The sequence below is a fragment of the Engraulis encrasicolus genome, chromosome 3 (assembly GCF_034702125.1).
Source record: "Engraulis encrasicolus isolate BLACKSEA-1 chromosome 3, IST_EnEncr_1.0, whole genome shotgun sequence".
NCBI lineage: Eukaryota > Metazoa > Chordata > Actinopteri > Clupeiformes > Engraulidae > Engraulis > Engraulis encrasicolus.
The window spans coordinates 43,724,139-43,736,638 of NC_085859.1; the positions used below are offsets into that span (position 1 = coordinate 43,724,139).

Below are 12,500 nucleotides of genomic sequence, written 5' to 3' on the forward strand. Positions count from 1 at the left end.
ACACACACAAGTACACACTGTGTGAAAGCCCCATGCGGATCACCCTGGGATAAACACTCTTTTAACTAATCTGCGAGCGGCTTTAATTAGCCGGGGCTGCGGGGGGAACGGCACGAAAAACGCCTTAATCCACATTAAACGAAACCGCTATGGAATGTGGACCTGAGCGATCAGCGATCATGTGTAACCCCTAAGTTGAGCATTTAGAACACGGTGCATTTTTTTACAGTGTTAATTCAACACTGTTAAACAGTTGGGACAAGTACATTCTCTTTATATAAAAGAGTGATAATGTCGACTCAGCACTCAGACTAAAATGTAAATGTATATGTAAAATGTAAACATGAATTTGGGCCCTCTGTGGAAGTGTGTAACTTCATTAACCCTGAACCATATTCTGGCCCCTATCCTTTGCATAGCACCACATGGACCCTACCACCACTTATTAGATACAATACCTCCAAGAGAAAGGGTCCAGTTCTGATTATGTGCCGCATTATTGCCTACAATAACAAGCCACAGTGCATCGGTAAGGCCTCACCCTCATTATGTTCAGTGCTGTAATCTGATTTTCCAACCTGAAAATGCATTTATAAACCCTAACACACACTAGGAAGCAAGAGCAAGACATTAAGGTCGGATGTGTTTTTTGCACTCGAGTTGTTTGCTGTGCTAATTAGCCAAGGTAGTGGTCATCAATATAGTTTGAAGTAATTGATGGTGCAACAAAACGAAACACTTGCAGTAGTGTGTCATTACAGGCTACATCGTTAGTAAGCTGTTTAAAATCCGGAGGATAAGTAAATGGTGAAAACACTGCGTGACAGTGATGGAAACATTAGTGAAATATATTACTCCACCTGAACAAGTGATTTAGTGTGAAGCCAATTGATGATCATGAGCGTGCTCATTCATTTTTGTTTTGTTTGGGTTTTTGTCTCCCCAGCATTTATCACTGATGCTCATGTTCATGCATCAGCATTGTGTAGGAGTTACAGGAAGGCTGTAACAATAAATAGCCCACCATTAGTGTGATTTTCTCAGATATTCATAATCAATCACTGAGTGCATCTTGATGACATACTGTAGCTCATGAATACAACAATTGGAAAATGCCACTCTACTGACATGGTAGAAGCAAATAGAAAAAGCCTGACTTTCAGAACAGTCTGATTTTCAGAAAAAAATGCAAACTGTAGCTAGCCGTTTGTACCAGACAGAGTTTGTACTGTAGTTGAGATGTCCCCAGATAATGGTTTTAGAACTGGTTCCTGGTAACGGTTCTAGAACTACGACTCTAAACATTCCATTAAAAATGATGTTCCCAGAAGGAGATGTTGACATTGCACAGTCTGCCTAAAACACCTTCATGTTCATCACACATTAAATTGCCTTTTAGACCTCACAAATGTTTGTGGTATGGCTTTTCATCTTCCGATTGGGATCATATCACACTAAAATATGTATGCCCCGTGGATAGGTGTTTTTATCTTTTAACATGCAGATGTCAAAGCACATTACAGCTCAATATTTTTTTCTCTCTCTCTGGCTAAGCTGGTGAAATCTTGCATTCCATCCCATGCATACGTTGATTGATTGTAGGGGTGTGTGTGGGTTGTGGTTCACCTCTGAAGTAAAATGTCAGCATTACGTTTAATCTGTGTGATTTTTATCAAACTATAAATTGTCTGGCGCATGTTGATGTGACACGAGTGACCTTTCCACCGATATCACCTTGACAGCAGCACATAACACTTACACATTTCCAGACACAGACTCCCGTCTGATGGCAGCAAACTGTGAGAGAGAGCGAGACACAGAGACACAGAGAGAGAAAGAGAGACAGAGACAGAGAGAGAGAGAGAAAGTGATTGTGTGTGTGTGTGTGTGTGTGTGTGTGTGTGTGTGTGTGTGTGTGTGTGTGTGTGTGTGTGTGTGTGTGTGTGTGTGTGTGTGTGTGTGTGTCTATGTGTGTGTGTCTATGTGTGTGTGTCTATGTGTGTGTGCGTGTGCCTGTGCATGTGTGCGTTTGTGCGTGTGTGTGTGTATGTGTGTGCTTGCGTGTGTGTGTGCTTGCGTGTGTGCGTGCGTGTGTGTATGTTTGTGTTTGTGTGTGTATGTGTGTGTGCGTGCGTGCATGCATGCCTTTGTACTGTGTGTACATGTGTGTGTGTGTGTGTGTGTGCCCGTGTGTGTGCCCATGTGCATGTGCGTGTTCGAGTGTGTGTGCCTGCGTGTGTGTACATGCATTTGTCCGTGTGTTTGTGACACGTGTCTGATGGTAAGTGAGGAGGGGAAGAGGTTTTATGTCTGCACAATTGGATGTCGGCTCGGAGGACAGACGAATACTGCGATGACTCAGTCTCTGTGTGTGTGTGTGTGTGTGTGTACGTGCGTGTGTGTGCGTGCGTGCATGCGTGCGTGCGTGCGTGCGTGCATGCGTGCGTGCGTGCGTGCGTGCGTGTGTGTGTGTGCGTGCGTGCATGCGTGCGTGTGTGTGTGTGTACGGGTGTGTGTCAGCTAGAGAAATTGGTTCTGTTTGTTTGCTGATTTGTTTGAATTTGTTTTACGGTTAATGGTGCTGTCTTGTTATTTTTATGTCAGATGAAGGGCAAAGAAGAGCCGTCTGAGGCAGAGCAGGAAGAGTTTTTTGCACTTGTAAACAAATGGACTAGACAGGTTTCTGTGATTGCGAGAACAAGACTACAAACATTTTATGTTGTGTTTTACATAATACTATACAATGCTATTCTGCACTGTACTGTAATTTATTGAAATATGTCCGTGGTACAATAGAATAGAATAGAATAGAATAGAATAGAATAGAATAGAATAGAATAGAATAGAATAGTAAACTTCCTTTTATCCATTTAAGCCTGGAGACACATACTGTATACGCTGCATTCGAGGCTTTTGTATTAAACATGTGGGTATGTTAAGGCATTCTAATGCAAAATGAGGATCCTACAGTGTAGCTTTTAAGTGCAACTTATTTCATGTTTGTATGTGCTTCGGAGGTTGAGATATTTAATATTTAATAGGCAGAGGGCACCATTTCCCCAATAGGGCTTAGGCTAAAATGCGTTAATGAACTTGAACAGACTCAGGGTCCAGATTATACATAGGCCTATAAGAATTCTATTCTATTCTATGCTAGAATATACATTGATGTTTCCCCTCTGTGTTCTACAGTAGGGCTGTTGCTGCATTGTTGATTAAAGTGAGAGGTGTAGTACCATAAATCTTTTGCTACTGCTGCACTGGCTGTTGACTTGACAGACTTAAGCTCTTCTCCTCTGCAGTACCTTCATCAAGGTATCAAGGTGGGGGAGAAAGTGTGTGTGCGTCATTTGTGTGTGTTTGTGTGTGTGAGTGTGGGTGTGGTAGGGGGTCTGCGGCGTCGACTTTTTCATGATCGAACACACACACACACACACACACACACACACACACACACACACACACACACACACACACACACACACACACCCATGCACATGAGCCCACACACACACCCACTTAACGGGATGTCAACTCCTTGCCAGCAAGTGGGCCCATCAGCAGAAGGAGGAAAGTAATTGCAGATTGTCATCACGTGTTGACAAGCATTGTTAATCTTTTGATATGGGCCTGGCACACATCCACACCACATCACATGATAAGCCAATAGACATGCACACGAACAATACACACCAGACACACGCACACACACTCACACTCACACGCACACACTTGCTTGTGCAAGTCTTTCACACAGTTAGGCTAAGTGCTTTTTAGCACACTGAGCTAAGATCATTAGGAATTTACCGCGCGCGCGCGCGCACACACACACACACACACACACACACACACACACACACACACACACACACACACACACACACACACACACACACACACACACACACACACACACACACACACACACGCGCGCGCGCGCGCGCGCGCACACACACACACACACACACACACGCACACAGGATCTTAGAGCTGCAACACTCTGTGAAGGATTAGCTTAAAGCAGTTTTAAGAGTTTTTATGTATGGCGCAAGGCTTGCTCAAGCAGACACTTTGTGTGTGTGTGTCTGTGTGTGTGTGTGTGTGTGTGTGTGCGTGCGTGCGTGCGTGCGTGCTTGCGTGCGTGTGTGTGTGTGTGTGTGTGTGTGTTTGTCTGTGTGTGTGTGTGTGTTTGTGTGTGTACGTAACTGCGTGTGTTTCTGATTTTGTGTGTCTGAGAATTTGACTGTTGTGTGTGTTTTTGTGTGTAGTGTGTGCGTGTGCGTGTGTGTGTGTGTGTCTGTGAGAATTTGACTATTGGACCTATTGAAAGGGGGTGGTGGGAAGGGGGGATCCATGGAATGACACAGTATGCCTAACCAGATCCAGCCATTGGAGCCTTGTTGTTGTTGGGGCGTCGCATTGGTTGGTGAAGCAGAGAACAGTTGAGTGGAACTCTGGGAGATTCAGCTGTGGGGGTGGGGGTGGGGGTGTGTGGGTGGGGGAATGGGACTGCCTACACACACACACACACACACACACACACACACACACACACACACACACACACACACACACACACACACACACACACACACACACACACTGGGACTGCAGTTGTGCCAGGGTAGGGGATGTCCTGGCGGGAGTGTGAGGGATATGGGCCGTGCAGGCCGTGGCCATTTGTGTGTGTGCGCGCTTGTGTGTGTATGTGTTCTGCCGTGTGTGTGTGTGTGTGTGTGTGTGTGTGTGTGTGTGTGTGTGTGTGTGTGTGTGTGTGTGTGTGTGTGTGTGTGTGTGTGTGTGTGTTCTGCCGTGTGTGTGTGTGTGTGTTGGTGCGTCTGTGTGTGTGTGCGTGTGCGTGTGTGTGTGTGTGTGTGCGTGTGTGTGTGTGTGTGTAGGGGTCGGGGAGTGTCCAGGCTGGAGTTTGTTTTAGCTCGGCAACCCTGTGATGGGGGATAATCCCAATAGCTCAGGCGTATTTCAAGCAGCCCAGTGGGCTCCACAGCACAGCACAGCACAGCACAGCACAGGACAGGACAAACCTCCCACACTCTCAGAGAGACCTCGCTCTGGCTAGGTCAGGCATACAGAGCGCCCTTGCTGGGCCAAACATCCAGAGAGCCCTGGCTTGATCACACAGACATCCAGAGAATTATGGCTGATAGAAAAAGACATCCAGTGCCCTTGCTGAAAAAGACATCCAGGCTGCCCTGTCTTCATCAGAAATACAGAGAGCCCTGTCTGGATCAGACATCCAGAAAACCATTGCTTGGTCAGACGTACAGACTGCCCTTGCTGGGCCCTTGCATCTAAGTGCCTTGGCTGGAACAGGTAGACATCCAGAGAACAATGGCTTGGTCAGACTTACGGGTTTACCCTTGCTGGGCCCTTGCATCTAGTGCCTTGACTGGGACAGGCAGACATCCAGCGCCCCTTCCTGGGTCTGAAATCGAGGGAGCTGTTTCAGTGAGCCACTCAGCCACCCAACTGCCCAGCCAGTCCTTCCCCTCAAGCCAGTGAGCCATGCAGGCAACCAACCAGGGCAGAAGGGACACGAGCGTGTCAGTTAGCCTAGTCGGTCAAAGGACTCATGAGGACACAGGAACCAGGACAGGGAAGAAGAACAGGATCGACATTGAAGAACGAGATTGGACAGGGCAGGAGTCATTGACAATCACTGACCATGTCACGACAATTAGGTAGATGGAACGGTGCTGAGCATGTTCGCTAGCCCTCTCAGGGGACAGGCCGAATAGGGCAGGGCAGGACGGAAGGAACTTGACCGAACAAGACACCCGTCCATCACTGACCTTGACATTGAATCCACTGGACAATATGCTGTTGCAATGGAGCAGGAAGTCAGGTAGAGGACAAATGTTTGTTTTTGTATTTTGATGATTTCTTTTACAAAACCATAAATGTTTTTGCTACTGGACATGAAGCCTTGGTGTGAGATGTGAAAAGATGAAAGAATTGATGTAATTTAAATTTATTCAAACGGTTATTCCTTTCTATTTTTTTGTAAGTACAGTGTATTGTATTTTTTTCACTTGTCTCACCTTAAGTACTGAGGAAAGCTGTTCCTGGAAAGCCTAATTGCAATGCTACATTCGCAAGACTTCCTTTAATAATCAAAGGCTGCAAAATAAAATAAAATCAGATCAAATTGACAAAACAAATCCAAAGACCCATCAAGAAAAAAAACCTTGTCTTCGAGTGCCGACAGAATACAGATAGTTTACTATTAATCCCTGAGGAAATTAAAATATGACTGTACAGTACGCAGTGCTACCACTGTCTACCGTAATGTGGCAACTGGTGTTTGAAGTACAAAAGTGCCTGTCGTGGCTCTATTACTTCTCACCCATAGCTAATTCTCGTCTCCCCCGTGGCAGCCAGTGGCGTCTTTGTAGGGTGCGACGGAAGATTCTGCTCATTAATACAATTGAATTAAATGGCTTCGGCAACAGCTGTCAGCCAATTACCGTTTGAAGTTTCTAAAAACTCTGGCTCGCCTCGCTATGAAAGGGCCATTTGAAGGAATTGGGGAAAACTCTTAAAGAAGAATTAGAGAGAGAGAGAAGAGAGAGAGAGAAGAGAGAGAGAGAAAGAGAGAGAGAGAGAGAGAGAGAAGAGAGAGAGAGAAGACAGAGAGAGAAAGAGAAGATCAACCAATTATTACCTGAGGTGAAAAATCGTCAATGAATCGTATTTTTTTCTCCTTTAACTCGTGGCTGACTGAGAGAACTTGATTTGTGTTAAAGAGAGAGAGAGAGAGAGAGAGAGAGAGAGAGAGAGAGAGAGAGAGAGAGAGAGAGAGAGAGAGAGAGAGAAGCAACCAAGTATTACCTGAGGTGAAAAACCCTCAATGAATCGTATTTTTTTCTCCTTTAACTCGTGTCTGACTGAGAGAACTTGATTTGTGTTAGAGAGAAAGAGAGAGAGAGAGAGAGAGAGAGAGAGAGAGAGAGAGAGAGAGAGAGAGAGAGAGAGAGAGAGAAAGAGAGAAGCAACCAAGTATTACCTGAAGTGAAAAACTCTCAAGGAATCGTATTTTTTTTCCTTTAACTCCTGTCTGACTGACTAAGAGAACTTGATTTGTGTTGATTTCCTGTTGCGCTATTGAGTGTAGCGGTGTAATGTGGTGCTTTCCTTTTCTTTCCTCTGTCTGCCAGACAGAGCAGAATCAGAGCCGTTCCCATGCCAGAAGTGTCACAAAGTATCTTGTTGAGTTGGGGATCTACTTTGTGCGTGTGCAGTGCGGCGTAAAGATACATGAATACAGCCTGTCAGTGATGCGCAGTGCAGAGTGCTGAGTCATCGTATTAAGTCTGCTCTATGAAGCTGATCTCCAAATACTCCCCGCCGCCCCACACCCTCCACTCTCCTCCCGCTCTCCTCCCTACCGGCCCCCAAACACCCCCCTCTTCTTCCTAGCGTTGGCTAAGTTCTCGTTCTCTTTTCACGGCCCTGGAGTGGAGTCATGAGTTTACTTGAGGATAAAAAGTGTGCTGGTGCGGTGTAAAGTACAGTAGAAAGTGCTAGAATGACTCAGAGCAGTCCGTGTGCAGACAGTCCAGGTAATTTAAAGTGGTTAAAGGCAGAGCTTCAGAAACACACACACACACACACACACACACACACACACACGTGTGCACACACGAACGCACGCACTCATGCACACGCGCACACACACACACACACAAACACAAACACTCACACACACACACACATACAAACACACAGCAGTGATGGGAGAGTTATTGTCTGGCTCGGGCCAATTTTGGGATTGGACCGAATAGTGTCTGATGGACATTAATGGGGTTATGATGGAGTATGCCCAGGGCTCGAGTTGTAGGGGTATGGGGGGGGGGGGAGAGATGCCATCCCCCCAACAATGAAAATGGTCTAAAATCATCCCCCTCAAAGAAAGTGGTAAAAAATAATCCCCCTCTAAAACAGGCATCTCTTCTTCACATATTGTATTAAAATTGCAGTTTTAACAACTACATTTTCAACCCCCAATTATCACAATCCATCTCTGACCATCCCCCTTGCTTTCATTTACAACTCGACCACTGAGTATGCTTACCTTCTCATCAAATCCATGAAACTGAGAAAGCACAACTGAGGTATCACTCTTTGTAAGAGTCAGTATTGGAAATTCACAACAGTCGGCAGCCAAATAATATGTAAAATATGAGTGTGCCTGGTACATTTTGAACACAAGATCACAAAATATGAGTGCAGCTGGTAAGTTTTGTGCACAAAACCATAACTCACTTTGAGGGGTGCATGAGTTTTTATCTGCTCTCCGATGTCAGGGGAAGGTAAAAGCTCGCATTTTTGTAAAAGTGGTTTCCACCTCTGTTGAGCGCCCCTGTCACAGTGTTCATCTTTTTTATTGATTGTATCTTTTTTTCTCTGCTCTTTTTTTTTTCTTCTCTGCAGGCCCAGAAGTCCTGGATTGAGAGGGCGTTCAGCAAGAGAGAATGTGTTCATATCATAGTGAGCGCCAAAGACCCCCATAGGTATGTATTACACCTCTATTGATGTACTGTATTGGAGCCAACTATTTTAAAGTGAAAGTGGAACTTTATATGTCTACTTTATACTTTATATGTTTGTAAGGGTATTGTATAGGCACTCTAGGTGTAATGTATGTGCACTATCTATGTCTAATTGTCTATGTCCACACCTAAAGTCTATGTCTATGTCTGCATGGGAAACTAAGAAACGTAATTTCAATTCTTTGTATGACCAGTAAGGAAATTGACAATAAAACCGACTTGACGTGACTTGACTCGGAAGCTAAAAGTGAATGCCCACCTTGGAAACTCTCAATGTCATTGTGACACAGCATTCCACAGCACACAGTGCTCACTGCATACAACGGAATTGCATTTATGCCTCACCCATGCAAGGGAGCATCCCCAAACAGCACCCCAAGGGAGCAGTGCAGCGGGTTGGCACCATGCTCAGGGTACCACAGTCACGATGGAGGATGATGGAGGGCACTAACTGCTTACCATGACTGCCCCATGACTATTTTTTTCCCGTTCTATGCGAGTTCCATGAGACTACCAAGGTTTTTCGAGCTGGACATTACCATACATACTGAAATCAATCATGGTCCAGTCGAGCATAGTACAAAATACAGTGGCTCATAGCCTACATGTTCAGATTACATATACTAATTCTATAGTTACTGTGTGCTGTACCTGTACTTCCATCATCTTTTTAACATGATCACCTTATTCTTATATCGTCACCTTCTTAAAATAATCGCCTAAGTCATTTTTTTCCAGGTTTGTCAGGGAACACTAAAACTCCCTCAGAATGGGGGAGGACATGAGTTAGGCGAAAACGTGAACTTGACCAAAAAATGACTTAGGCGATTATTTTAAGAAGGTGACGATATAGAACTACAATGGTTTGATGAATTTTGTTAATTGGACCAAATGAAAAACCAGTGGCAGCCTTTCAATGACTGTTTTGACTAGATTAGACACCGTTCTAATTAACATGTTAAAAGGAATACATTGTAGAGCTTGTCATAATATAAGACCTATGGCATTTCTATAGAAATCAGTGTTATAAAAGTGCTTTGTGTGAAAATCTGACCTTGGCAGGTGCACAGCTGGGGTCAGAAAAGCACATGAGATAAGGAAAACAGAACAGGGAGTTTTATTTCCCTCAACGCTGTTGTTTGTGTCTCTAAACGGTGTGTTTTACAATCTCCTGTATCCTCTGAGCTCCTAAAAGCGGTCCTGTGGCTTACAACTTAACTCTCTTTGACAGCCCCTGAATGCATTGACATCCCACAAAACACCCTTCTGAACTTACCAGGTGCTGAAATGTCACAGCGTATTGACATCCTCCTACAGTACAACCTTTAAGAAGCTTGTGAAGATGCTTCTCTTCGCTTCCCTTCATAACAGAACTCTGCCCATCTGCACTAACCTTGTTTTTGTTGTGTGTGTGTATGAGGAGTTTCGTTGCAGACGGTGTATCCACCATTTTTGACTTTTCCCCCAAATTCTCCAAAATGGATATACACCATTTTTCAATGAATGAAACTCTTTGTATTTTCCCACATTGTATCAACACATTGCATGTTGCTGGCTACTGTATATCCTTGTTTGTTTTTCATAAAACATATACTAAATCTAATAATATGCAATGTAATAAAATGTCCTTATATACCCTTAACAGTTGATCCCCTCTATCCCCCATGTACAGGTGCTGTTGTGGCCGTCTGATTGGCCAGCATGTGGGCCTGCCCCCCAGCATCTCCTCCAATCAAAACGACAAGTCAGAGCGGTTGCCAAAGAATGACAGCCTGTCGGAGAAATGGTCGATCAGCAAGCACACGCAGCTCAGCCCCACGGACGCCTTCGGCACCATCGAGTTCCAAGGCGGAGGCCATTCCAACAAGGCCATGGTGAGTCACAGCCAAACGCCTTAGCAGGGGTTCTTAAAGGTACACTGTGTAAGATTTTTAGTTGTTTATTTCCAGAACTCATGCTACCCATTCTCTAATGTTACGTTTTTCATGAATACTTACCACCACCATCAAATTCTAAGTATTCATTATGACTGGAAAAATTGGGATGTTCTCCATTGTCTGCCATTCTAAATTTCATTGACATTGTTAGCTGCAAAAATGACTGTATTTGGGCTATACTAGAAAATATTAGTTCTTTCATGTAAAGATGAAATTTGGCAATAGGCAGTCCAGTTTCAATGAGCAGCATAGTTGCAGTACCTTTTTTGACCATTTCCTGCACAGTGTACCTTTAAAGTACATCCTTATCGGTGCCCAGGACAAACCACACACCCCCAGGCCAAACTTCTACACGTGTATACGGACTAAAAAAATATCTAAGTGATTAATTACAATGCTTCCTGCTCGAGACATTAATCAATACCTTAATTACTTAGCATGGGGTCTAAAACATGTCTTACATGTCTTACACATGCCTACAATATTTGCCCCGCCTCCAGGGGGTGCCCGTACCCCAGGTTAAGGACCACTGTCCTCAGGTTCCATGACAGATAATTACTTACGTCATCAATGTGTACTACGGCCATGGACCCAATTTCAAGAGGAGAATTGATCCAAACCGGAAGTTCAGCCATATGTCATGGCCAGAGGTGTCAAAAACCAAGTCCAGAAGTACAAACCCTAATACAGTTTCCTTCCTTTATTAAACACTGGTGGCTTCTCTGAGTAAGTGGTCACTGGTCAGTTGATGCAAACTTCTGGCAGGTTTTGTTTAAGGTTTGACAGGTTTGACACTGCCATCATAGTTTTACAACATCTACCAATTTCAAAGTGTCATCTGCAAGCTATCACCAAAATGCCCTCTGCCCAAAATGGCACTCAATGGGTATAATGCTTCAGTCAATGGAACAGTATTTCCACACTTTAGCCCTTGTAATGTCTCTGGCAGCCTGTAATCCCTTTTCCACTCCATGCTCTTTGGTCGCAAGATCAAGGTCAAGTTGAAGGTCAAGATCAGATTTTAATCACGCATGTCCGTGTACAGTAATTGAAATACCAGAGTGTAGGATTTGAAAAATTGAAAAGGCCAAATGAACAGTGTGTTACAAGACCCCTCACTCTTGAAGTTAATTAAACTTTATAGCTGTCTAATTTGCCCATTGTAAGTGGCTGCAGCGCTTCGTTGATGTTGAATTGCTTTCACTTCACGAGCTAAGAAACTCAAAGTGCCATTCAGTCACGGAACGTTTTTGCTGAAGTGGATTTAGCAAAATTGAAATAAATGAATTCTGTTATAGAGGTCTGTATATTACACATCGTGTACGCGAATGAAAAAACATGGTTAGACTTGTATCCCCCCTAAAGGGGTCAGCCCAATAGTCATACTTAAAATGTACCAGCTTGTAAATGGAACTCCAGTGCTCTCAAAAGACGTCATTTAAAGTAGGTCACAGGAAAAGGTACCGAAGTGGACATAATGATTCTAACAAATGCATTCATATGCCTTTCAATCTAACTGCTAATTGCATATAAAGTAGGAAATTACCAATGGGCCACCGACGAGCTCCATCATCTCACCATCACTGCCTTTTCAATTACAGAATAATTCAGCAGCACAGCAACATAATGGCATATCTTATTTCTTTGTGGAATTACTTTGACACGCTGTGTATCTTTTGTCAATTTAATTTCCACACTCCATTTTATTTCAGGACAAACTTTGGAAAATAAATAACAAAGCACTGTTTCACAAAATGAATACCTGTCCCGGAATGGTATTAGCGATAATGTCATTAAGTGGAACGAAGGCAAAAAAAAATTGCATATACAGTACATATAATTAGTGAGTTAATAACAATTAGTTCAAATTAAAACATATATTAGAAGCTCCATAATGCACACCGCACCTCCAGTGGCACGCTGTAATAGTCATTAAAAAGTTAACTACCATAGTACTACACTACTACTACACTACACACTGTTAAAACTCTTC

The 12,500-nt window shown here is 43.9% G+C and overlaps 1 protein-coding gene across 1 annotated transcript in view; it reads left to right on the forward strand.

The window, feature by feature from the left end:
- The window catches only part of trpm3 (transient receptor potential cation channel, subfamily M, member 3), a 281,583-nt gene that overhangs the window by 172,381 nt on the left and 96,702 nt on the right, over nucleotides 1-12,500 (forward strand). The window contains exons 2-3 of the mRNA XM_063194092.1: nucleotides 8,452-8,531; nucleotides 10,243-10,444. Of these exons, the coding sequence (XP_063050162.1) occupies nucleotides 8,452-8,531; nucleotides 10,243-10,444 (282 nt within the window). The remainder of the gene's footprint in view (nucleotides 1-8,451; nucleotides 8,532-10,242; nucleotides 10,445-12,500) is intronic.